Here is a 27,847-nt window from a genome sequence, read left to right as displayed (position 1 = left end):
ACCTTCTCAAAATTCAACTGCCATCATTCCCTGTGCAAAACCCTTCAGAGCATGCTGGTCCAAGGAGAGTCAACCATTGGTCACTCTCAGAACAACCAAAGTTTCGTTGCACAAATTGGGACTGGGTTACCACTGAAGTAAATCCCGTTACTTGCCGTCTATACTTCTCCTTCCACCTCCTTCCTTGTATTTCTCCACACCCCACCAACAGTTCCAGATTCCAGCCACTGATCTCACTCCCTGCTCAAGGCCCACTCGTACAAATTTCCCATTTGCCCTGGTTACTGCAACCCATCTCACCTGCCACCAATAGCCTGCCTCTCTGGACTCTCCATCTCTCAATCACAAACTCCCCGATGTCCACACCAGGAATGGTTGGTATCTATAATGCACTGCCAGAGGAGTTGGTGAAATCAGATGCAATGACTGTGTTTAAGAGACATTTAGACAGGCACTTAAATAGGCAAGCCATAGAAGGATACAGACCTAGTATGGGCAAATGCGATGAGTGTAGATGGGCAAAAAGGTTGAGATGGATTTGATGGGCTGAAGGGCACAATTCTGCGCAGTACAACCTGATGACTCTATGATCCTTTCCCTCCACAACACTTCATTTTCCATTTTTGAACCCTTCCCAAAACCGCAATCGGACCTCCAATTGGAAACTCTCTCGCACCACTGCCCACCATTAAACTCCAGCAACAGGCCTGGATGCGGTGCTTTCCCTCCCATGCTCCGCTGCACAGGAAGGAAACCATGTAATGGTGGTGATTTGGCAACAGCCTTGGGTACTAATGAAGTGCGCAATGGCAGGCCCCAACCAAGTCATTGCTACATCGTGGCTATGGAGCACATCTTTTGCAGCACACACTAATTTTCAAGTCTTTGTGCTTTACCTCTTTGTTTTTAAATCTCCATATAGTGACAGTACACTTTCTAGCCAGAGTGGGAATGATTATCAATCAATTTATCATCACACATTACTATAAGTGATTGAGGTTGATTTTATGTAGAGAATTAAAACATAATGATCCTCTTATATTATTATTATCTTAATTGCATTCTTGCAGAGAAATTACACTGCCCTTACTGTGAAAGATTGCCGTAATTTTCCCCACTCTTTAAATTGACTTGGCTCTCTGTATAAGTTAACTTTGTGTCACAAAAGACTTTTCTGTGAGTCATGCCCTCGTGTTCACATCCATCTCATTGCCTGAAGCAGTGTTGACAATATATACTCTATTTTTAAAAAAAATGACTTGCATTGGTAGCATAATCATCTTTCATAACTTTAGGACAACCTGAAGCACAATTCAGACAAATAAGTTTCTTGGTAAAATGTAGTAATGTAGGAAATGTGGCAGCAATTTGGTGCAGAGCAAGCTCCCCCAAACATAAATGCGATGATGCCGAGATAAACTTACAGACCTTGGCTGAGTGGCAAATGTTAGCCAAGATACTGGAGAGAATTCATAATAGTGTCAAGGGCATTTTACATCCATCTGAGAGAATTGACTATGCCTGGGTTTAACAACTCATCTGAAAGTGCACCGTTCCCTCAGTGCTGCACCAGAGTGTCATTCTAGATTTTGTTTGCTTCTACAGACACAATCGCCTGATTTGGAGGTATGAGTGCTACCCCGAGCCACAGCTATAATCCGTAGGCCTTTTGATGGAAAGCCTGTGATACTAAATGCCAATTTGTTATCACTGAGGGGATATTGAATACCAAATACTTTGAGAGCATTCCTCTGTAATTGCTTTTGTTACAGCCAGAAGCTGAGTCTCTTGGAACGTGTTCGCATTTCCGGTCCTAAAGGTGCCAATGTAAAGAGCAAGCAATTTACACTAGGCGGTGAGGGAGTAGAAGATAGTCCTTCAAAAGACCAGAAGAGTTTGGGTTTCAGTGACCTTCGAGCTGCAGTTCGCATTAAAGCTTTTGGATTCAGACAAAGCTCAGAAGGTATCACAAAGCCATTTGATTTTGTTTTCCTGAAAGTCCCAGATATTCCTTATTATTGATAGAAGAAGGAAGATTTGGATTTGAGCTTATATTATGCCTTATTATATCAGTGGGCTTCACAAAGAGCTAATGATTTCTTCTTTATATAAGTATACCTGCAATAAGGTAATGACCCTATACATTTGTTTTCATGTAAATTGGTTGAACGAGCAAGTGTTGACCAGAACTACAAGAGAACTCCATTCACCTTCCAAGTCCAAAAAGGGACCTTTAATATTCACCAAAACAGATTGGATTCCCAACGTAGAGTGTCAACTTAACTCCTTTTATGATACTAAATCCAGTCTCTTTCGTGAATTCTAAGTGAGTCATTATGAATGGGGACCCTGAATCTATTTACACTTACCTAATATGGCCAATTGTATTGTCTTGGGATCAGATGAAGGATTTAAACTGTAATTATTTCCAGTCTTTCAGTTTCAGCATCATGATAAAAATTTATCAGAAAAAACATCTCTGTGCGTCAGGGCTGTGCGCATAATATGTTAACACTGTATGCCTCCTGCATCCAAACCCCTCCATCAATAAATATCAAACACCATTGGGATATTTGCATATGTGAACACAATGGGTGTGTTTAACATGCTCTTGCAAATGTGAGCAAATTTAACATCCTGACCATGTCCCTGTTGCTCAAACTCTTATAAACATAATAAGGGGTGATATTGATGCACTCCTCTCTCTGTTGCTTCTATGTTCTTGTCACTGATTTCAGACTGCTAAATGGAGGGAACCTGGTAGCAGATGTTTTGTGTGGAACTTTTTTTCCTGAAATACCAAAAACATTAAGCCTGTGCCATGTAGACTATAGAAGGTTTTGTTTAATTATTACATTCTCATAGATAATAGAGAAATTTTCATTGATTTGCAGATGCTGCTGAGGTGGAACAAGAACCTGAGGACAAGGCTTACCAATCTGATCTCATGGAAGACTTGATCCCTACACTGAAAACTGTTATCAGGGCTACCAGGTAGGGCTTATTCAAAAATGGAAAATTGTATTTTTATGGTGTCTTCTCTTTTAAATGCCAAGGATTGTGATATTTTGATTGAATTTATTAGAATTACCAATGGAAATGGGCAAAGTAAGTTTGCTAACAATTTAAATTCAACTTTATGTTGCTCTGTACTTAAAATGCAGAGCATAGTAAAGATGTGTGTATGAAAAAACTCACAAATGCTTTTGCACAATTTCTCTGCCTTCACTATCTTCTGTCACTGTGAATAAAATTTTTCAAAAAGGCAAAAGTGTGGTTGAAAATCAAAAGACGTGGTATCACCTGAAGACATGCATCACCTACTACATGTAAGCTGCCTGCATCATGAATGGGCAGCCATATCCATCAGTTAAATATTGGGAAGGCTGAAGTCATCACCTCTAGCCCACACCATGAACTTTGTACTCAACCCCCTTTCCAGACCAATTTCTCCAACTGAAGTCTTCACAATCTTGGCAGCGTATTTGACCAAGAGTTGAAGTTCTGGGCCTGTTTGCAGTTCCTATTCTAGATTCCCACCACCATGACATTGCCCTCTCCACCCTGCTTCGATCCATGTTGCTAAAGCTGCCATACGTCATTCTGTTCAGGAAGTGACTATTTTACTGGTTTTCTCACCTGCCTCAGCTATCTGTTAAAAGTTAGATCATCAAAAACTCCTGCTATATACATCTCAGCTGGCACAGCACATTGCTTTACCTACAGCGTCTATGCTTTTGGATGGCTCACATACCTCCTATCAAAATCCTCATTCTTGTGTCAAAGTTCTTACAGGCTTCCCTCCTCCTCTATCTCCATAAATTTGCCTTAACCTACAACCAACTTTTATCGATGCACCATAGAAAGCATCCTATCTGGATGTATCACAGCTTGGTATGGCAACTGCTCTGCCCAGGACCGCAAGAAACTGCAGAGAGTTGTGGACACAGCCCAGCGCGTCACGGAATCCAGCCTCCCCTCCTTGGACCCTGTCTTTACCTCTCGCTGCCTTGGTGAAGCAGCCAGCACAATCAAAGACCCCGCCCACCCGGGTCATTCTCTCTTCTCTCCTCTCCCATCAGGCAGACGATACAGGAACCTGAGGGCACATACCACCAGGCTCAAGGACAGCTTCTATCCCACGGTGATAAGACTATTGAATGGTTCCCTTATACGCTGAGATGGTCTCTTGACCTCACAATCTACCTTGTTGTAACCTTGCATCTTATTGTCTACCTGCAATGCACTTCCCTGTCGCTGTGACACACTACTCTGTACTCTGTTATTGTTTTTTTACCTGTACTACCTCAATGCACTCTGTACTAACTCAATGTATCTGCACTGTGTAATGACATGATCTGTACAAACGGTATGCAAGACAAGTTTTTCACTGTACCTCGGTACAAGTGACAATAATAAACCAATACCAATACCAACCCACCCAGCTCTCTGCATTCCTTCAACTTTCGCTCCACCATTGCCATCCCTGAACCTCACAATATCACTCCCTGCCCCAAGCACCCCTGACCAAGCTCCTCCTTCAACACCTTATCATATTTAACTGATCAGTTTTTACAAAGTACTTTGGGTTAATTTCCTAACGTAGGTGATTGTTGGCAGGGGTTATTCTTTCCCATCCAGAAAGATTCTGGAGTAGAAGATGGTTTTGCCAAAAGGTATAAAGTTGGTGCTGCTTGATGCAGTCATTGCATATGGATATTGATGACCAACACCCAGAACTACTATTTAATGTCTGCTGCAGTAAGGGTTGCAGTTTGATATCAAATGCTGCCTACTGTGAAGATATTGATGGGGAGTTAGGGAAACAGTTTCATTGTTGCCCTTCATTGAGATACTAATATCTGTACCAACACCTTGCAGCCTACATGTATTGAACACAGTTTCTGAAGAACCAATGAATACACCCTGGATCATGTCTGAGTGGGCCCCTCACATGGAAATTGTCTCCACCCAGTCCACATGAGACAGATGCTCCCAGTTCATTGCTCTTCAGGTCTGTCTTCTTTGGTTCCTCAGTTGAGGTTGTCATTTCTCTTTTCACTACAAAGAATTAATAAATTACAACAACCAGCGACCTCCCCCACCACCTCTGTCCCCTTGTCCCCTTTCATCCAGCTCTTCACTCTTATTGCTCAAAGGCTCATCAGAACAGTTCTGGATATTTCAAGAGTAGGTATGCCTATTTTTTATGGAAACAGTTACTGGAGTGACAGGCATTTTCTTAAAACATTGAAGGCAGAAGAACTTGTTTAGCTATTTAATTAGCCAGAGTTATCCTTGATGAAATAGTGAGCATGGCAATTCTTTGAGGAACCCTATCATGTAATGCTAACTCTGTTGAACCTTGCTCAGCTGGGGAGACACAGTAACTGACCACATTCCAACAGCAAATAATAAAAGTGCTGATTATTAGCAGTAATACCATCCCAACAGAGTAAGAGGCCCCAGGTAATATTCAGTGAAATGCTAAGTGACCAGCTTTAGCTAAACTCCTGTTATTTTGAGAAAGAATAGTATACAGTGTGGTTTGGAACTCAGTCATTAAGGTAACTTCTGAGTTCCCACACTCAGCATGGGGCAATGCTTGAAAGATTCACAGTATAGAGAGCTGTTGCTTCTGTGTTTTAAGCATAGAATCCACACTGGAAGTATAAAATTACATGCTTTCTCCTTTTTAAAAATAAATAAGAAGGCAAGGTGAAGGTCCAGGACTGTGGTTGCAAGGTACCAGCATGGTTGAAAAAAGGATGAAGAAATGGCAAATGAAGCAGCAGAATTTAGGTTTTGCAACCTTTGGATTTTAGAAGATTCCTATAGTTTTGAGTTCACAGGAGGAATTAGTTACAGAGTAGGATGATGCTACCTCTTGCACTTACCAAATCTTCATAATGTGGTTGGAATTCTCAAAGCTGGTTCTGCCAATCTGAAAAAAATGGTAGCTCTGTGGATTCTTGTGCATGAAGGATTAAATTGTGTGAGCTATTTACTTGTGAGCTTCAACTGATACACTGAGCATACAACACCACTTGGCTCTCATATTAAATTACTGACAAAATAAGGACAAAGCTAAAAGCTTAAAAGCAGATGTTACTTTTACTTTCAAAGTTACTGAAACACAATATATTTTGAACAGAGCAACTTTTATGTAGAAAAAGAAAATCACATCACTTTTTGATTCATTATGTCTTGAATTACATGGTGAAGTTCAACCAAAGAAGAGTATAATTGTGTTGATCATTCCATGGGAAAAATCGGACTCCAAAAGCTGTCCTTCTTTTGGCATGAATATGAGAACAGAAGTATTCCCTCTGCAGTTTAGAAAGAGCTTTAATTATTCTGCCAGCTTCAACAGCTTAATGCCAAGTTCGACTCTATTCAAAAAATCCTGGAAGATCATGAAGGACGAATTAAAGTGAATGAGGCCTTTCTTTCGGTTTTGGATAGGAAAATTGATGACTTACAGAACCTTCGTAAAAAAACAAGCCAAAGATAATGAAAGATTAAAGATGAAGATTACTGACTTAGTTAACAGGAGCAGAAGATGCAATCTCCGAATTCTAGGATTACCAGAAAAGACTGAAGGTAATCAACCTACGGAATCCTTTGCAAAGTTTTTGACTCAGTTATTCCCTGGTATTCTAGAATCTTTGCCTAAGATTGATCAAGCACACAGAATATCTTTTTTTAAACTTCCTACGCAAGTCAAACCCAGATCAATCATCATCTCTCTCCATGACTTTCAAACTGAGGAGCTTCTGATTCGTGAAGCATGTCATAGAGGAATGATTAACTATCAAGATTGTCAGATCAGAATCGTTGAAGATTACTCACCTGAGGTTATGAAGGAACGGGTTAAATTTAAAAAGGTCATGTTGGATCTGTATCAGAAAGGGTACAAGCCGTCTCTTCGTTTCCCTGCAAGACTCAGAATTATACTGAAGAATGGCTCGCAAGAATGGTTTTGATCGTCCGAAGAAGCCCAGATTTTTCTGGAAACTCCCACTGAATGATTTCATATTCCTCGCTATGAACATTTTCTGTTTTCTATTTTTTTTTGTTTTTTTTCTAGTTATCACTTACTAATACTTGGGATGCTTATGTTTTTTGATTTTTTAAATCTTTTTTTAATCGTTTTTTCCAATACATTTTGAAATACGAAAAAAGCAATATGTAACAGTTGTGCTGAACTAAGAACACTTGTTTTTTACATTTGTAACTGTGGTTTTTTTGTTTATCTTTTTGTGATGACTGGGTTGGAATTTTACTAACCTTGAAGTTATTGAGCAGAGATAATTGGATTTAAACTGTCTTTAGGTAGGCACCAGCTGCTTCTTAGCTGGCTTGTTCTCTTAGGGTGCTGGGGTGGGGGGGCGGTTTCCTGGGAAGCTGTTTTGGGCTGTCATCCAAATCTGTTGCTTAGTTACCTTATCTGGAACTCTACTGTAGTACTTTTTGATGGTACATTCCAATGGTTTGTTCATCATTCTCTTTTTACCTACATTTAAATAATATTATAATGGATCCAGTTATTAATTTACTTAGTTTTAATGTGAAAGACTTAAATCCTTCGAAGCGAAATAAGATTTTTGCCTATATTTAAAGAACTCAAAGCCTCTATTATCTTTTTACAAGAAACTTACATTTGCAACTGTGATATTTCACATTTTTTTAATCGATGGAATGGGCTCCAATTTCATTCCTCTTTTCAAGCTAAATCTAGAGGGGTTTCAATTCTTATAGATGACAGTTTCATTTGATCAACATAAGGTAATAACTGATACTAATGGTCATATTGTTATAGTATCAGGGAAAATAAATAATAGCTTTATTTCTTCAATCGTTTTTAATGAAAACTGGTATCATTGACGCCTGGCATTTTTTGCACCCAGAAGATAGGAATATTCTTTTTTCTCTCATATTCACCATACATATTCCAGGATTGACTACTTTTTTTTATTGATAATCAAATGATTCCATCAGTTCAATCCTGTGACGATAAAGAGATTGCTCTTTCAGATCGTGCTCCCGTGCTTCTATCTTTAAATCTCTCTGGGCTCCCTCAGACAAACAGATTTTGGTGTTTTAACCTAACCTTGTTATCTGATAAAAACTTTTCAAAATTTATGGAGAAACAAATTACTCTTTTTTTAAAAGAGAATTCGTCGGATGAGATTTCTAGTCTTATCGTTTGGGATGCTTTTAAAGCCTTTATTAGAGGTCAAATTATTTCTTATATGGCAAGCATTAGGAAAAAAAGCTAACAGAGAAAGAGCCGGTCTACTTAATCAGTTGAAACTATTAGATCAAAAATATGCTTTGGATCCAGATCTGGCTTTATATAAAAGGCGAGTTGAAATTAAAACTAAATATGATCTTCTTTTAACATATCCAATCGAAAGTCAACTTTTAAAAGATAAAAGTCAATTTTATATTCATGGAGATAAAACAGGTAAATTACTGGCTAACCAATTAAAAATCTCCAGAGCTAGACGGCAAATTAAAGAAATTTCGAAAGCCAATGGTGAGAGGACAACTAATCTTTTAGAAATAAATGATACTTTTAGAGAATTCTATTTTAAACTTTACAGTTCTAATTTTCCTAAAGATAATGCTGTAATGAATAATTTCTTTGACCAATTAAACGTTCCTATACCTTCTACTGAAAACCGAAAACAGTTGCAACAATCTATTACATATGAGGAAATTGCCGAGGTTGTGCAATCTTTACATTCTGGAAAGACTCCGGGTCCTGATGGATTTCCTGGAGAATTCTATAAGGCCTTTTCCTCTTTGCTTATACCTCATTCATGTGCTATTTTTTCAGATCCTTTTAAACTGGGTAGATTACCACAGTCTTTTTATGAAGCCTCTATTTCACTCATTCTTAAGAAAAATAAGAACCCAATGGAATGTGCTTCATACAGACCAATTTCGTTACTTAATGTGGATGTTAAAATTTTATCTAAAGTTCTAGCTCATTGATTGGAAAATATTTTACCTTCAATTATATCCGATGATCAGACTGGTTTTATTAAAAATCAATCTTCTGATTTTAATATTAGTCATTTATTGAATATTATCTATTCTCCCTCTAAGGAAATATCAGAATGTGTGATATCTGTAGATGCTGAGAAGGCCTTTGATCAGATTGAATGGAATTACTTATTTCAAACTTTAGAGAAATTTAATTTTGGGCCTGATTTTATCCAATGGATTAAATTACTTTATTTATCCCCTTCTGCTCGAGTTCTTACTAATTTTCAAAATTCTAAATCTTTTAAACTTTAACATGGAACCAGACAGGGATGTCCTTTGAGCTCTTTGCTCTTTGATTTGGCTTTAGAACCTTTGGCTATTTCTCTCTGAGAATCTAGATATATCGTTGGTATCTCCAGAAGAGGTATTAACCATAACGTTTCATTATATGCTGATGATTTATTACTTTTTATATCTAATGTTGAAGCCTCATTACCTGCTATGCTTTCTTTACTTTCTCACTTTAGTCATTTTGCAGGATACACAATTGAACTTACACAAGAGTGAACTTTTTCCTCTGAATAACTTGGTACCATTTGATATTAACATTCCTTTTAAAATTGTAAGAAATCATTTTACCTATCTGGAGGTGTCAATTACTAAAAATTATAAACATTTATTTAAAGAAAATTTTTTCACCTTACTGCATTATGTGAAAAGGGTTTTATCAAGTTGGTCACCCCTTTCTATATCATTGATTGGCCGAATTAATGCTATTAAAATGAAAATTTTACCTACATTCATGTATCTCTTTCAGGCTTTACCAGTTTTTATTCCTAAGTCTTTCTTTGTCTCTCTTGATTCAATTATATCTTCCTACATATGGAATAATAAACATCCTAGACTAAATAAAGTTCACCTTCAGAAGGTTAAAAAGAACGGAGGTCTAGCCTTACCTAACTTTAGGTTTTATTACTGGGCAGTCAATATACGAAATCTTATGTTTTGGTTACATTACATTAATCAAGAGGCTTGTCCAGTATAGGTTTCTTTGGAAGCTAACTCTGTTAAAAATTTTTCTATTATTTCTCTGCTTGGTTCTTCACTTCCTATATCATTAGACAAACTAACAGATAATTTAGTAGTTAAACGTGCTTTGAGGATTTGGTTACAATTTAGAAAATATTTTGGTTTATTGAGTTTTTCTTTGTCCAGTCCCATTTTTTCTGATTATTTTTTTAAACCTTCTATGATTGATGTAGTTTTTAAAGAGTGGGACACATTAGGTATTACTTGTTTTCAGGATCTGTTTGTTGGAGGAAACCTTACATCATCTGAACAATTGTCTACCAAGTATAATTTACCAAAAACTCATTTTTTCCGATATTTACAAATTAGAGATTTTCTTCGATCTCAATTACATTCTTTTTCTATGAGTCCTGATAAAAATTTATTAGATGTAATCTTTAATTTGAAACCTTTTCACAATGGGTCAATAATCTAATATTTATGACAGGTTACTAGGAATGAGTAAGGTGCCACTAGATAAAATTAAAAACGCTTGGGAACAAGATTTGCAGATGTCAATTTCTGAGGAAACTTGGAATGAGATTTTTAAATTGGTTAATACTTCATCATTATGCACCCATCATTCTCTCCTTCAGTTTAAAGTGGTCCATAGAGCTCACTTGTCTAAAGATAAACTATCCCGTTTTTATTCCGATATATCTCCTTACTGTGACAAATGCAATAACGGAGTGGCTTCTTTAATTCATATGTTCTGGACGTGTCAGAGTCTTAAAAAATATTGGACAGAGGTCTATCAAACTTTTTCTGTACTTTTCAAAATAAATTTTAAACTTAATCCTTTGACTGCATTATTTGGGATCGTTGGAGGAAAAGATATAACTTTGAAGGCTTCTGATTTACACATTCTGGCTTTTATTTCTCTTACAGCCAGGAGAGCTGTGTTGCTTAAATGGAAGGAAGTTACTCCGCCTACTCATGCTCAATGGTTACGGGATGTTATGTCATGCCTGAATCTAGAGAAGATCCATTGTTCAGTTTTTGAATCTAATTTAGACTTTCAAACCCTGTGGGGACCTTTTTTGAATTATTTTAAAAATCTTTGATTTGGTGACTAAAATACAGACATCGGCTGACGTTGTTACGTTTCAAGGTTTTTCCTTTTTTTTATCAAACAGCTTCGGTTTTTGGTAGTGGGAGTAGACTTTTTTATAATAAAATATTCTAATTTTTCCTTTATTAACTAACTATTACATGTGATTATTAATTTAGAGTATTGTGATCCTAAGTATGATTTAACACAATGTATTCAGTAGTATTTTTACTCTTTTTTGATGCATAGACTCTGTATTTTTTTCATGGATTTAATAAAAATACTGTAAAGAGAGAATTATTCTGCCAATGTTAGAGTAGCTGGATTCATTGTGTTTTCAGTACATTAATTACAGGAAAGAGGATACTTTGGAAGGTTTTTAAGAAATCTAGATAAAAAGCCATAACATAAAATATACAAGTTAGAAGAGGATAAAGGATCAGACATATCAAAATTAGCAATTAAGCGATATCAGGTCTGGGTTTCAAGGAGAAATAGAGGCAGAGTTCTCATGCAGAAGATATGAGGATGCGTAATCTGAACACAGTAAAGAGAGTAGAGAACGTAAAAATGTAACTGTGAAGATTAGGGGAAATGAAAGGAGAATTAAGTAGAACATCAACCATAAGAGTGAACTGCTAAAATAAAAGGAGGAAGGGATGCCAAGGAGAGCAAGGTTAGAACAATTTGTCAAGTTTAGTGATTGGCAGCTGATCTTTTCTGATACAAACTTTTCTATCCCCTACTATTGGTGTTAAAATGACAAATGTGTATAAGGTTTGCTAGGTCTTTTAAGTATTGGAATATTATACACAACCAAATGACAATAAACATGTTGGGTAAGATTAATGCTGCTTCTTTCGTAGCACAATGGAATTGCACATTCTGATTTACAGAACTGAATACCAGAAAATGATTGACTGAAAATTTATTGAAAAATCTACACAGAATATGTTTCTGACATAAGTGACAGCAGGAAATATTTTACAGTTTTACAGTTGGCACTCCAACCAGTGAAAGAGAAATAAACTAATCTTGTTTATCTCTGCAGTATCATGAAATTTTTCCTCAACAAGAAAAAATTCAAGGAGACTTTACGACCTTATGATGTGAAGGATGTTATTGAACAATACTCAGCAGGACATTTGGATATGCTTTCAAGAATAAAATATCTACAGTCCAGGTAAATAGTGAAGAACAAAACATAAAACTGAAAAATGGCACATCTTTAAATGTCATGATTTAATCATTTGTTTATGAAAAAGAATGGGGGGATGTCAGTAACCCTAGAGAGACAATATTTATTGTCCATTCTTACAACATTGCTGCAGTTATTGTACTGATGTTGTGCACATAATACCAAGCTGAGGAATTTTTGAGTCCAAATATACCACATTCACTGGTTCCCTGCTAGTTGTAGCCTCAAAAAATCTGGATTAGTCAAACATAATTTTCCTTTCATAAATCCAATTTTATTATTTTTTTCCAAGTGTCCTTTTACCATTACCTTCCATGTACCTACTATTTGTGTCAGGCTAATAGGTCTATAGTTTCCCATTTCTTCTATATTTTCCCCTTTCTTTCATTGTGGAGTTATTTGCTATCTTCCAATCTTTGGGAATAGTTCCAGAATCTTAGGAATATTTGAAGATGACAATCAGTGAATCCACCACCTCCGTTGCTGCCTCCTTCAAAACTTTAGGGTCAGGTCATCAGGTTTTGTGAATTTATTAGCTTTCAGTCCCACTGATTTCTCCAGTGCTATTGTTTGACTGATGCTAATTTCTTTCAATTCCTCATTCATTCTAGACCCATTGTTCCCCACCATTTTCTGGGAGATTTTCTGTGTCCTCTGTCAAGACAGTCACAAAATATTTATATAATTTTTCTGCTATAATTTGTCCTGTCCTAGTTTGTAAGGGACCCACATTAACTTTTGCTTATTTTTCCCCTTCTTATATATCTTCTGTTGTTATGTTTCTTATTAGATTACTCTCATTTTCTATTTTCTGTTTCATACGAATATACAGACATTGCACAGATGCAGAAACTCAATGTTTCCTTATCAATGCCTTTGTTCTTCTTTGTTGATCTGAATTTTTCCCAATTTTCAGGTTTAATATTCTTTTTAACAACATTATAAGCCTGTTCCTTTGATCTGATTAACTTTTTTATAGCCATGGTTGAACCACTTTTCATGCAAGGTTTCTGTGCCTTAAAGAGCATGTTCCTTGTAAATGATGTTAATTCTTTAAGTGTTAGCCATTGCTTAGAACCGTAGAACTATAGAACACTACAGCACAGAAAACAGGCCATTCGACCCTTCTAGTCTGTGCTGAAACCTTATTCTGCTAGTCCCACTTACCTGCACCAGTCCATAACCCTCCAGACCTCTCCCGTCCATGTATCTATCCAATTTATTCTTAAAACTTAAGAGTGAGCCCGCATTTACTACATCAGATGGCAGCCCGTTCCATACTCCCACCACTCTCTGAGTGAAGAAGTTCCCTCTAATGTTCCCCCTAAACCTTTCCCCTTTCACCCTAAGGCCATGTCCTCTCGTACTTATCTCTCCTAATCTTGGTGGAAAGAGCCTACTCGCATTAACTCTGTCTATGCCCCTCATTAGTTTGTAAACCTCTATCAAATCTCCCTTCATTCTTCTATGCTCCAAGGAGTAAAGTCCTGACCTGTTCACTTACCCTGTAACTCAACTCCTGCAGACCCAGCAACATTCTAGTAAATCTCCTCTGCATTCTTTCAATCTTACTGATATCCTTCCTATAGACCAGAACTGCACACAGTACTCCAAATTTGGTCTCACCAATAACTTATACAACCTCACCATAACATCCCAACTCCTATACTCAGTACTTTGGTTTATGAATGCTAGGATGCCAAAAGCTTTCTTTGCAACCCTGTCTACCTGTGACGCCACTTTCAGGGAATTATGTATCTGAACTCCCAGATCCCTTTTTTCCTCCGCACTCCTCAGTGCCCTGCCATTTACTGTATATGTCCTACTTTGATTTGTCCTTCCAAAATGCAACACCTCACACTTGTTTGCATTAAATTCCATCTGCCATTTTCTGGCCCATTCGTCCAGTTGGTTCAGATCCCTCTGCAAGCTTTGAAAGCCTTCCTCGCTGTCCACTACGCCTCCAATCTTAGTGTCATCAGCAAACTTGCTGATCCAATTTATCACATTATCATCTAGATCATTGATATAGACAACAAACAACAATGGCCCCAGCACAGATCCCTGAGGCACACCACTAGCCTCCAGTCTGAGAAACAATCATCCACTACCACTCTCTGTCTTCTCCCACACAGCCAATTTTGAATCCAGTTTACAAGCTTTCCATGGATACCTAGTGACTGAACCTTCTGAACTAACCTCCCATGTGGGACCTTGTCAAAGGCCTTACTAAAGTCCATATAGACAACATCCACAACCTTTCCTTCATCTACTTTCTTGGTAACCTCCTCAAAAAACTCTACAAGATTCATTAAACACAATCTACCACACACAAAGCCATGCTGACTATCCTTAATCAGCCCTTGGCTGTCCAAATACTTGAATATCCGATCCCTCAGAACACCTTCCAATAATTTACCTACTACTGATGTCAGGCTCACCGGCCTGTAATTACCTGGTTTACTTTTAGAGCCTTTTTTAAACAACAGAACAACATGAGCTACCCTCCAGTCCTCCAGCACTACACCCGTGGCTAAGGACGTTTTAAATATATCTGCCAGGGCCCTTGCAATTTCTCTCTCACCCTAGTCTCTCTCAAGGTCCAAGGAAATATCTCATCAGGCCCGGGGGATTTATCCACCTTTATTCGCTGTAAAGCAGTTTACTGTCACAGTTTTAAATGTGATTTCCCAATCTACTGTACACTCCAGAGAAGTGTGAGGTGGTACACTTTGGAAGGACAAACTCCAAGGCAGAGTACAAGGTAAATGGCAGGATTCTGGACAGTGTAGAGGAGCAGAGGGATCTGGGGGTTCATATCTGAAAGTTGCCTCGCAGGTGGATAGGGTAGTTAAGAAAGCTTATGGGATGTTAGCTTTCATAAGTCGGGGGATCGAGTTTAAGAGCCGCGAAGTGACAATGCAGCTTTGCAAAACTCTGGTTAGGCCACACTTGGAGTACTGTGTCCAGTTCTGGTTGCCTCATTATAGGAAGGATGTGGAGGCATTGGAAAGGGTGCAGAGGAGATTTACCAGGATGCTGCCTGGATTGGAGAGTATGGATTATGGGGAGAGATTAAAGGAGCTAGGGCTGTTCTCATCGGAGAGAAGGAGGATGAGGGGAGACATGATAGAGGTATACAAGATATTGACAGGAATAGATAGAGTGGACAGCCAGCGCCTCTTTCCCAGGGCGCCAATGCTCAAAACAAGAGGACATGGCTTTAAAGTATTGGGTGGGAAGTTCAAGGGTGATGTCAGAGGGAGGTTTTTCACCCAGAGAGTGGTTGGTGCATGGAATGCGCTGCCTGGGGTGGTGGTGGAGGCTGATACATTGGACAAGTTCAAGAGATTGTTAGATAAGCATATGGAGGAATTTAAGTTAGAGGGATATGTGGGAGGAAGGGGTTAGATAGTCATAGGTGTGGTTTGAAGGGTGGCACAACATGGTGGGCCGAAGGGCCTGTATTGTGCCGTATTGTTCTATGGTTCTATGGTTAGCCAATTGATGCCTCATAGAGAGTGGATGGTAGAAATACGAATTTAAAAAAAAATGCTGGAAATCGATGTTGCCCAACCTGCTGAGTATTTCCAGCATTTTCATTGTTTATGTCTAGAAGTAGCTGTGGCTAGCTCGTGGTTGAGCAACAATTAATAGCTAGGTTTACAAGGCAGATCAGTGTATCGCTGTAATTCAGCACTTACAAATGCTGAGTACTGTCAACAGCAACAGCCAGAGTCCAAGGCAAAAAAATAGTGAGATTAATTTATATGTAATTCTTTAAATTGAGCAGCTTTGAATAGCAATGTTAAATAGTCCATTTGCAGCCTTGCCCTCATGAGCAACATGGTGGAGTCTTCTCCCACTTTAGGTGGAATTCTCCCACTTTAGGTAATCCCCATTCCCTTCCCCACAGAAGCCCCCCCCCCCCCACCACCACCATGCTTCTTCTCTTCTTCCCTTTCCTAGACTTTTTTTTCCTCTCTCTTCTGACCTTTTACCCATTCCCCGGTGGATCTGCTCTCCCCTGCCCCGCCAATCACTATCTCTTACCTGCATCTACCCATCACCTCCCTGTGCCCACCCTGCCTCCCTTCTTCTGCCAACCTATCACTGCTCTGCTTTTCCCTCCTATATATTCGGCTTCCCCTTTTCCTAACTTCATTCCCGAAGAAGGGTCCTGACCCAAAACGTTGACTGCCTGCTTTTCCCCACAGATGCTGAGTTCCTTCAGCATCATCATGTTTTTCATCTAGATTCCAGCATCTGCTGTCCTTTGTTTCTCTATGGTGGAGGCTTCTCCTTCCTTTCCTCTTGTGGTACAGATATTAGCTTCTGGTGTGATGAGTGACTGAGCTCCCTGTCAGCAGTGGGGTTAACATTTCACTTGGATCTTTAGTTCTTTGAGCCCTCCTTAATCACACATACACCCTCACCTTTCATAATATCAGGTACATAAATATATTAGGTGACCCCACCCTCTGCTTATGTTTGGCTGCTAAACCTCACAAACTATGAACTGGTATTTAATTTCCTACCTGATATACTGCACATCTTTCTGTGTCTGATGGCAATGATGCTTATAAACTATAGAGGACACAAGCACATGCAAAGAAAGACATCATTCACTACAAGGATAAAGAGAGAAACTGCCTGCTTGTTCCAGAAAAGATGTATTTAGTTCTCTGTCGTTTTCTCGATTCCTTTCTCTTTGCTTATGTCTAATTGGTTAAGGAGATTCCCCAGTGGTCCTGTAGTTCACCAGGGTCCAAGTTGCTTCTTGATCACACTGTACCGTTAACAGTTAACATTTCCAGCAAAATCCATGGCAGATATTTTCAGGCAGAGGGGAAAAGAATGTAACTGATATGGCATGTTGTGACATTATTTTCTCCAGTATATATTAGGCAATTAATGAAGACACTTACAGACACATTGCATCTTTTTATTAATCTAATACCCACAACTGAATGGCTATATTCAAAGGCAAAACTGATTATAATTTTAAATTTTGATTTATTTTGGGGGTGAGACAAGGAAGAGCTACAGAGAGTTTTCTGTCAGGCATCACCACCGATACAAACATAAACCTTTCAGGGATGAACTTTGAAACAGCTCTTAAATGAATAAGCTGATATAATCTACTGTAAGAACACCAACTACTGGAAATAAGTCAGGTTTCAGACCTGACACATCACTGGCTTATAATATTAATACTGTTTCTCTCTCCACAGATGCTGCCTGACCTGACGAGTACTTCCGCCATCCTTTGTTTTATTTCAGATTTCCAGCATCTGCATGGTTTTAGTTTGGAATCTTCTGACTGCATTATTTCACTCATTGCACTGAGAATACGTTAAATGTTCAGAATCATTCTGACCACAAAACTTAGTTTGTTGGTTGTGTGTCATGCTTTTTTTTTACAGGATTGATATGATTCTTGCACCTGCACCTCCATCAACTCCAAAGCAGAAAAAAACAAGCCTAAAAGGAGGTTTTGTATATCCTTTTCAACAGTCACCCAAGTAAGAAACTTAAATTAAATAAATTATACTAAATACGTTAATCAAATATTAAAGTTTATGCTTTTGCTTAATGTAATAGCTCCAGATGATCCATTATCCTATAGATTGCATTGCCTATTGAAGATTAATCAGAATCACTATTCTGGCTATTCTATAGGACCACATTACCAACATGCAATTATACATTTTAGTATTATTTTCTTGTGATTAAAAAGAGGGTTGAAATTCATTGACATCACAGGTATGCATTGGGCTAAATAGGGGAAGAAAGGGAATTTGCGGTGGGTGGTGACAGTGGCAATGTGATTTTGGTTCAGCAGCAGTATTTTTTTGGTGATGGACACTTACAGGCTACATCCACTCCTAGATAGTTCATTGGACAAGCCCAACGGCCACCTTGTAAGTGGACGATACTTGAATATTTTTAGTTACCCTTGTTTCAAGATTATCCTAGATGCTCCTATTTGGCTGTCCATTTCCAGCATATCTGGGCATAGTGGCATTTCCATTTTATTCCTCATATAGGAACATGTTGGAAATGGCAATATGCCAGAGGAGTTTAGGATTTTTAAACCCTAAAATGGATTATGGATTAAGTTATGCAGAACATCTGTAACAAGGAAAACTACCTAGTCTCATCAATTAACATTTCAGCAACTAATTCCAGATCCTAACTATTTGAAATGAGGTCCTGTTATTCTTTCTTGACATCATCTTGGTACAACAAGTACATAGATTCAGCATCATCAACCCTTAAGTGGAAGAGTGTACATGTTATTATTTTTTTAAATAAAGCAAGATTTTTAACTGTATCAAGGAGTCACACAAGAGACAAACGAAGCAGAAAGAAATATGGTTAACTATTTTAAATATTATAGATTCATAATGGAATATTATCTACTGTTTGCTTTATGCATCTGAAATCATTCAAAACTCCTGTTAATTTAGATCTGCTTAAAATATTATCCATTAGAATTGACCCTGATGTAGCTAAAGCTTCTGATCCAGAGGCTGAAGACCAAAGTATGATGGGAAGATTTGTCAAGGTTGAAAGACAGGTAAATGCTTCAAATTATTAGTCACTAACCAATGACAATGCAGCTATGAATTGTTTTGAAGGGCATTGAGGTTTTCCCTTTCAGACTGAAGGTCTTTGCCACGTGCCTTTGTAGCACCAAGAACAGCAAAGTGGAATTTAGAAATTAAAGGCATTGACCAAGGCCATTCAGCAACAAGGATCATTTTTTTCAGGACTGAGATGAGAAAAAAAATCTTCACTGGAAGGTAGTGAATCTTTGGAATTCACGATTCTTCAGGTCTGTGAAAATTCATATGCTGGGTATTTTCAAGGCAGAGATTGATAGATTTTCAGATATTATGGGAATCAAGGTAAATGGAGTTAGTGCAAAAAGTGGTGCTGAACTAGAAAATCTGCCATGATCTTGGAGCAGGCATCAGGGCCTGAATGACCTATTCTCTCTATTTTGCAGTTCTTTTCATACTTTAAAATATTTATTTATTACTTAATACAAAGTCAATGAAACGAGAATGTAACCAGCCACCAATACTCCAGTACCCATTTGGGAATATGCTGTTTGTTATTCATCATGCAGTCTCCTCCTGGCTGGGGGAGCCAAAAACATTCAGTAACTGCTTTGGTGAACACCTTCACTGAGTCCCATAAGAGTGACTTCCAGTCACTTAATAAGTTAATTCCCCCACTCTGACTTCTCTGACCTTAGCCTCAATTTTTTGTTCCAAAGAAGCTCAATGTAAACTGGGGGAACAGCACTTTACCTTCTGGCCAAGCACAATACGGTCTTCCTGACTCAACATTTAGTTCAACAATCACAGATAATTAGCATGTCCATCATTTTAATTTCAGATTTCCAGCAGATACTGTATTTTCCTTTGATAATTTTAGATGATCGTCCTGCTTCTCCCATTTATGTCTCCTCCAGGCCAAACCTTTGTTTCTTTACTTGTTCTATTACCACTATTTTTTCACATTACATTATTATCCTTTTTTGGCATCTGATCCTTCCAACCCTCTGGCCTTTCACTGACCTTCCATTTTCTTCTCCCTGCCCCATCCCCATTTTCTCTCTGCCTCTTAAAACTTGTTTTACCTCTAATTTTCTCTACCTCTTAAAACTTGCTTAACCAGTAACTTTTTTCGGTCCTGAGATCTCGTCTCCATTTTCTTTCCCACAGATGTTTCCTGATGTGCTGATTATTTCCATTTTCTGTTTCAGTTTTGAATAATGAATGCCACCCATTTTTATGGCCCACACCTTATTTTCTTTTACAAATCTCTTCCTGCGATCTATTTCCATTGTTTCATCATCAGGCAATAAATTCCTAAATGTAATTAGGATTTGCAATAACTCCCACCCCATGTCATTTTTAAGTTCAACTTTATTTTTGCTCTGTTTCCCCTTAATATATTATGCCCTAGTCATGCCCTCATCTAAACAACATTCTTAAACAAAACTCCCCATAATAATTAGTGGTTCTAGCTGCCCAACTTATAAAGAGTGCTTAATGGATTTACTTACGTATTTCTCAAATCCACCTGTTCACTGAACAGTTTTATTTGTTGTAATCCCTCTTTTATCAGTTTTTATAACTATTGCCTTTAACATTTTACTTTTCTGTGCTACCCCTTTATTTCTTCTTCCACTTTACATTTTTGGTTTACATTCTCCTCCGAATGTAAACCAAAAAATCAGTGAGTATAATAATCTCAACCCTATTTAAAACTCGACTGCAGCCCTTCCTGCTCTCGAACTGCCCCGTTGTGTATAATTACTTACATAGTGGTTCAGGGAAAATGTGTGAAGTCTTTGAATTTCTCGATTGAATTTTATCAAAGAATGCTATTTATGATTTGAAGCTGACATGAATTACTTTTCCTCAGGGTTAAATTCTATGCAATACTTAGAGCAGTACATTATACTTTTGACATTTTCCTGAGTTAGGTTCAAGATTTTGATCTCAGGGGGTAGGCTGGAGTAGGCTACTTGGCCCTTGAAGCCTGTTCTGCCTGCCATACAATAAGATAACTTGAACAGCAGTTTCCTGAACTATTCCTTAAATATTCTTTAGATTTTTCATCAACTTCTGCCTTGAATATATTCAATGACTGAGCATCTTCTGGGGAAAGGCACCAAAAATTCACTCTGCTTTGAGTTAAGAAATTCCACCATCTTAAATGGCCGGTCCTTATTCTCAAACCGAGATTCTTGGTTCTATGGAGACAGGTTCCTCCTCCTCCAGTTCCACCTATCACCCACCAGCCTCTATCTCACCTCTCCCTCTTACTTCTACATACTGGCTATCTTCCGTCGACACTCTCAGTAATGATGCAAGGTTGACCCAAAATATCAACCATCCCTTTGCCTCCATAGATGCTACTCGACCTGCTGAGTTCATCCAGCAGTTTATTTTATATTCCTGGTTCTAGCCTTCCTGGAGAGGTTAGCACTCTCCCAGTACCTATCCTGGAAAACCTCTTAATAATTCTATATTCCAAATAGATTTGGGCCTAGTCAACTCAATTTGACCCCATAGGATGATCTCCCCATTCCAGGGATCAATCAAATGAGCCTATATTTCACTCCTTCTGTGTCATTACTGTGGAAAAGCTGGCAACTAGAAGTTGTACTGATCCCTTCTTTCTGTGTTGCTCATCAATATGATTCCATGAATAAACAATACTGAGGTGGAGAAAAGGAAGAAATGTGAGAAATAAGGAGGACCCAAATCAGACTCTAATTGTCATAATATTACCCTGTCCTTGCTTCTCACAGTACCTGCTGCTTCCATTCCCTCCCAGAGGACTACTGCCAGCTGGCATGGAATGGTCTTAAACATTTGCAAAATACTAAGCATTCCTGCAAATTATTTTATATATTTTGGGTTTTTCAAGGAAATTCACAGAATGATGCTGCATATTTTGGAAGGATACCTTTGCCAAGTGAGGCTGTTAATTTGATTTCATTGCAAGCATTCTTGCTTTATATCATGCGTATAGTTTTATCACTGTATTGGATTGAAGCAGTCTTGGTCATCTTGCTGGGTTTGCACTGACAAATGATGAGAAAATCAATAATTTTACTGGCTGATTATATGTTACATAAATTGCAAATGACAACATTAATTTGTACATTGCCTAAGATAAGATGGTCAGTCAAGTCTCTACCTTTTTGAAAGTAGCCTTAATGAAAAATAAAATTCAGGAAGAATTTTCAAAACTATTTGTCACAAGGAAACACTCCTCGTCCTCTTTTAGTAAGTTATTAAATTGTTTGCATTTTCTTTGATCCATCGCAGGTAGAAGGAATGGAGAAGAAGATTGACTTCCTCGTGGACATGCACATTCAGCAGATGAATACTCAGCATTCTGCGTCAACTGGGTATTATTCAGCAAGAGGGGCAGGGCCGTCCACTAGGCAAAGTCCAGTTAATGACAAAGTGGAAGACAAATACTCTGAAATTAAAAGAGTCATCTCAAACTATTCTGATTCCTGCACCTACATGGTGCCTCAAAATTGTTATCAAGTCCAAGTTTCTTCTGTTGCTCCTTTTGGTTTCTTCAGACAGAATACAGGAAGTACAAAGTTTACATCTTTAGCTGCTGATTTATCAAGATTTCCTCCACCTCCTGCTCCATCATACACAGAAAGACCAACAGTTCTTCCAATCTGTTCATTGACAGACACGCAAGATAATGTATGCCCCAGCTATCAAGGAGGAGAGTTAACAAGTCCTTTCTCAGACAGAATAACAGTGAGACAAGGGAGAAGCACAAGAGACAGTGATACTCCCATCTCTCTCCTTTCAGTCAACCATGAAGAACTGCAGCGATCTCCCAGTGGTTTCAGCATCTCTCAGTCAAAGGATGACTTGACTTTTGGATTTTATGGGGGAGGAAGTTGGCCAAAATCAAAACTTTATTTAGCAGAGGGCGAAACAGACACAGATACCGATCCTTACACACCATGTGGTTCTGCGCCTCTATCTTCTACAGGGGAAGTACTTCCTGACAATATATGGTCTACATCAAATAAACCAGTTTAGCAGTGGTTACTGGTTGACATATGTACAGTTGCTATAAAAAAAGTCACATTCCTTGCTTTATGCAAAACATCCAGAGCTTATTGTTACATGATCCACTGACAACATTGCATGAAATGCATGGGCATAATGCTAGACAACTGTTAACATTTTCAATATTCCAGAAGCAATTTTTTTCATAAATAAATTTTGGAAGTTGTAAAGATTTGCATGTTAGTGCATGAGCAATTTGAACCGTATTAATAACAAAGCTACATCTCTTCTGTGTTATTGTATAGTAATTATGTAATTTTAATCCCTACAATATATGTGGGTTAGAATCTATGCAGAAAGTTATTAGGTACATTTGTTTTTAACAGTGCTTTGACCTGCAAATAGACTCTCAAAGAGACAGTGTTCCTTTCATTAGCCTAACTAACATGATGGGTTTTACCATGGCATTTCTTTTTTGTTACATTTTATAACTCTGCCATTTTGCTAGCATCAAAAAAAATTGAGAAGTCTATTCTGAATTTTAAATACAGAACTAAATTGAAAAATCTGCTCCCATATACATATTTTGAAAAACAAGCAAAATGATATCCTTTGTGAATTGCAAAAGTCCCCAAAGCTACAATTTAGGTGGCTGGTGGAATAAAATAATTAGGGGAGCAACTGATGGGGATTATGGTGCTACCTCATACATGGTGCAAATTTCAGACTTCATCATGTCTCCGTTGTGTATGGGTTATGGAATTTATTTTTAATCCTAAAGATGTTTTCAGAATCTTTTGCACCTCTTCAAGTGCACTTACCTTGTCATATCTTAAATGATGTCAATTGATCTGCTATGACCTGAAGCCGATTGTTAGTTTAGTAAGACTAACTGAAAAGTATAATAGTGGTATAAAATAACATTGCTGGAATTTTAACAAATATATAGCATATCACTTATTAGTTTTGTAACATGTTTGTGTACTGCAGAGCTGCGAGCTTTGTGAATCTATAGCTTTCATGGACACAGACCAAGATCTTCAATGACAAATTGTTAAAAATTAATAGAGCAACATATGTCAATAATTTGATTATTTGAATTAAGCAATAGAAAATACAGGAAATTATTAATTTAGTGCTAAAGTAATTGAAGTAGCTATAGACTGAAATAAGTAACATTCAGTTTTGGATTGAACTAAATTGGATGTGTTATGAAAGAGTTGAATAATATTTGTGTTCAATCAACAATATAATACGTTAACAAGTACATGTCATGTCTCATGGTCTCTTTGCCCTCAGTGAGAGTACCTCCGTATTACCCCACCGATTTTCTTTCTCAGCAAAGGAATTTTTTTTTTTAAGTTCAGCTTTCTGATTCCAGGAAACTTGCACAAGTAAAGGTAGTTACCAGAATATGAAAGAGTTCATGCTAATTAATGTATTCCCTTGTCATTGGACACTGTTACGGAAATGTTTAATAATTTTCCCTTTATGCCTTTTACCTTGGATTATGTTTGAAAAATCAATACATCTAGAGAATAGTACTTCCATTTCCCTTAGCAGGCATTTGATGCATTTTCCCAGTGTTTTCTGACAGCACGGTTGGTTTATAGGATTATATGTTACAACTGTGTTTTAAAATAAAAAGCTCATTCCATGATTCTAACCCATCTAAAAGTCTGAATCAGATAGGTGGGAGACTGCAGTTTTATTGTTGAGTATTTAGCAGGATATAAAATATTATCCTTAAATGCTTGTGAAACTAATACAGTTCAAATGAAATAGATGCAAAATCTTTCAGGATTTCATTTTAGAAAGGAAAGATGGTATAAAAATGTATTTTTAGATTGGATGTAGTGGTTCCTTTGAATGATAAACAGGCCAAGGATAGCTTTTATTTGTGACAGTTCAGTTTCACAATATTTTCAGTAGTCCAACATAAAAAGAAAGGAAAGGGATGTTGTCTCTTTAAGAGTAAAATATGAAAGGGCCTGCCATACCTTTTGTAACACTAACACTTTGTTCTACTCTGTGTTTTATAATAATATTTCAAACTATTAAAGGTAAATATACTGAAACTGAGAATAGCTGACAGGTATTTGTGCCTTGCCCAGGAGTCATTTTCTTGACAATTATAAATGAGTGAATACCATTTTGCTGTTTCAAATTAAAAAGAAACATGATTTTCAAACAAGTGGCCTTCAGTGCTATTTCTATGTTTTGTTATCTATATTTCTAATCAACCTATTTGAATTGTTCTTGTAACCTATATTCTCAACTGCCCAACCTTTTGGAAGATGTATGGTTGTTTCTTTACTGTATGTATTATTTAGACCTATATTTAAGATTAGTGATTCTATTCTTTTCATTACAATAGCAACAGTTATAAATAAATGGATATTAAACAGTCCTGTGTTCTTCTGATGTAACATGCATTCCATCCTCACCTTCCGAACAAGTCCAACAAATTAAAGTGGCAATGTGAATATGCATACCTATAGATATCAAAATGTGGTTTCAACAGCCTTTACTTTTTGTAGGACATCTGAGATAACCAAAACCTTGGCAGACTGTCTTTTTGTCAAAATGTAACAGAATTAAAATCTCTTGCAATTCTCCCTTTCTGGATTGCTTCAAGGCTTTCAACTCTGCTATGGCTACTTTCAATCTGCCTTGCCACACTTTGGCTGAAGTGCATTGGGCTGACATTAGTAAGCCCATGTTTGCTATTACATCCCCGACAGGATCATAAAGACGTTTTGACCAGCCTCCACATTACAGTGCAGTTCTCCCATAAAGCCTCTCACTCAATTCAATCCATTCAGCAATTCTATACACAACAATAAGTCTTCAAGTGTGTACCTTAAAAAATTTTTGTGTACTGAATTGCTGAATGGATTCACCAGAATTAGTGCTGTTGCATCTCTTAATTGGATTTGTATGTGCCAAACACAACTGAATTTATCTCATACAACAGACCTCCCCCATCCTGGCTCTCTTGCTTCATACCTTGTTTGTGGGTTCTTGTCCTAAAATCCCTGTAAACTGGCTCTCAAACAAGTCAAATAGATTCCTTTGAACTGCTAGCCATTGTGACGAGCTCATTGCTCCAATCAGGACAAGTCGGCACCCAGCTGATGCCTTTGACTCAGGCTACTGATAGAAGATTGTCTTTTGTTGACCCCAGACCTCACTCTGGTCTGATTGTCTGGCCAGCTTGTTAGATTGCTTTGTGGGCCTTTTTATCAACCCCATGATTGCTGCTGCAGTCATTTCTGTAATCAGCTCATATCCTAGCATCTTGTTTCCATCATAACATCATGTCTGCTTCACTTGGTGTCCCTAAGTAATATAAACATATGCTCCCTTACTGCTACAAACCTGAATGATGAACACTGCAACTCTATGCCTCCCAAAGAATACTCTGAATACTTCCTTTGTCACAGAAGGTATACTCTTTGATGATGACAGAGACAGAAGAGACTGCAAATGGCGATAGCTGGAGCAAAAAACAAACTGCTGGAGGAACTCAGCGGATCAGATAGCATCTGTAGAGGGAAAGGGACAGTTGACATTTCGGGTCGAGACCCTTCATCTGAACTGAAAGAGTAGATGGGGGGGGGGGGGTGGTAGCCAGTATAAGGAGGTGAGAGGAAGGGGTGTGGCTGGAGCTGGCTAGCGATAGGTGGATCCAGGTGAAGAGGGGTGATTGACAGATGGAGGAAGGAAGGTTGGAGGTAACAACAGTGGCTGGGAGGTGATAGGTGGAGGCAACAAAGGGCTGCAGATGATGGAATGGAAGGTGGAGAATGGAATCAAGTAAGGGAGGTGGGGTGGGCAGATGGGGGGAGGGGACCCACTGGGAGGAGTGTGTGGATGATGGGCAAATGGAGTAGGTGGAGGAGAGGAAAGAAACTGGGTGATCAGGGGATGGGGGGAGAGAGTACATGGATGTGTGTAGGAACTGGGTAGATCAGGGGATGGGGGGAGAGAGTGCATGGATGTGTGTAGGAACTGGGTAGATCAGGGGATGGGGGGAGAGAGTGCATGGATGTGTGTAGGAACTGGGTAGATCAGGGGATGGGGGGAGAGAGTGCATGGATGTGTGTAGGAACTGGGTAGATCAGGGGATGGGGGGAGAGAGTGCATGGATGTGTGTAGGAACTGGGTAGATCAGGGGATGGGGGGAGAGAGTGCATGGATGTGTGTAGGAACTGGGTAGATCAGGGGATGGGGGGAGAGAGTGCATGGATGTGTGTAGGAACTGGGTAGATCAGGGGATGGGGGGAGAGAGTGCATGGATGTGTGTAGGAACTGGGTAGATCAGGAGAAGAGAGAAAAAAGACAGAGGGGGAGTGGATTGGAGAATTCAGTGTTCATGCTGTTGGGTTGTCGACTACCCAGGCGGAATATGAGGTGCTGTTCCTCTAGAGTTCCATCATGGTCTTAAACAATTTGTTTAATTGATGCTGACTCTAACTACCCATTATAGAAATTATTTGTTCCCCAACAGCAACAACTTGCAGTTTTATTCGGAAAGTAAATTAGAAGCATATGTATCATTTAATATTGAGGTAGTTTATTGATGTACAGCTGGAGACTGGAGAGCTTCCTTCCAATCCCGCATTTTAAAGCATTGATTGTTTGCTATTTCAACAAACTTCGGAAGCCCATGCAGAATGATTATTTACAAGTGAGTCTTAATTTTGCCAAATATTTGCTCAGCAATCCTATGCTGAGTTAATTAATGTCATGGGGTAATATTGAGTTGCCCGCAGTACTGAAGAATTCTCACATGCAACAAACTGGGTAGTTAAAACCACATGCATAGAAATTGAATTTCACCATCTTCTGGTGTGTGAAACCTGCACCCCATATGGTCCTAATGCCTACTCTGATCCCCCATTGAAGATCATGAAAATGGCCAAAAATACATTAGAAACAACATTGGGGTGG

The 27,847-nt window shown here is 38.3% G+C and overlaps 1 protein-coding gene across 2 annotated transcripts in view; it reads left to right on the top strand.

The window, feature by feature from the left end:
* kcnq3 (potassium voltage-gated channel, KQT-like subfamily, member 3) overlaps nt 1-25,333 on the top strand; it is a 304,277-nt gene extending 278,944 nt beyond the window's left edge. Inside the window, exons 8-13 of one of the 2 annotated variants that reach the window (XM_052023991.1) lie at nt 1,773-1,963; nt 2,895-2,994; nt 12,168-12,299; nt 17,741-17,839; nt 18,813-18,897; nt 22,175-25,333. In XM_052023991.1, the coding sequence (XP_051879951.1) occupies nt 1,773-1,963; nt 2,895-2,994; nt 12,168-12,299; nt 17,741-17,839; nt 18,813-18,897; nt 22,175-22,921 (1,354 nt within the window). In that variant the 3' untranslated portion in view covers nt 22,922-25,333. The remainder of the gene's footprint in view (nt 1-1,772; nt 1,964-2,894; nt 2,995-12,167; nt 12,300-17,740; nt 17,840-18,812; nt 18,898-22,174) is intronic. The other variant, XM_052023990.1, reaches the window with a different exon arrangement.
* Nucleotides 25,334-27,847: the final 2,514 nt, after the last annotated feature.

This window comes from Pristis pectinata, chromosome 9 (assembly GCF_009764475.1).
Source record: "Pristis pectinata isolate sPriPec2 chromosome 9, sPriPec2.1.pri, whole genome shotgun sequence".
NCBI lineage: Eukaryota > Metazoa > Chordata > Chondrichthyes > Rhinopristiformes > Pristidae > Pristis > Pristis pectinata.
The sequence above is the reverse complement of the archived record's forward strand: the minus strand, read 5'-3'. Positions and strand labels throughout refer to the sequence as shown.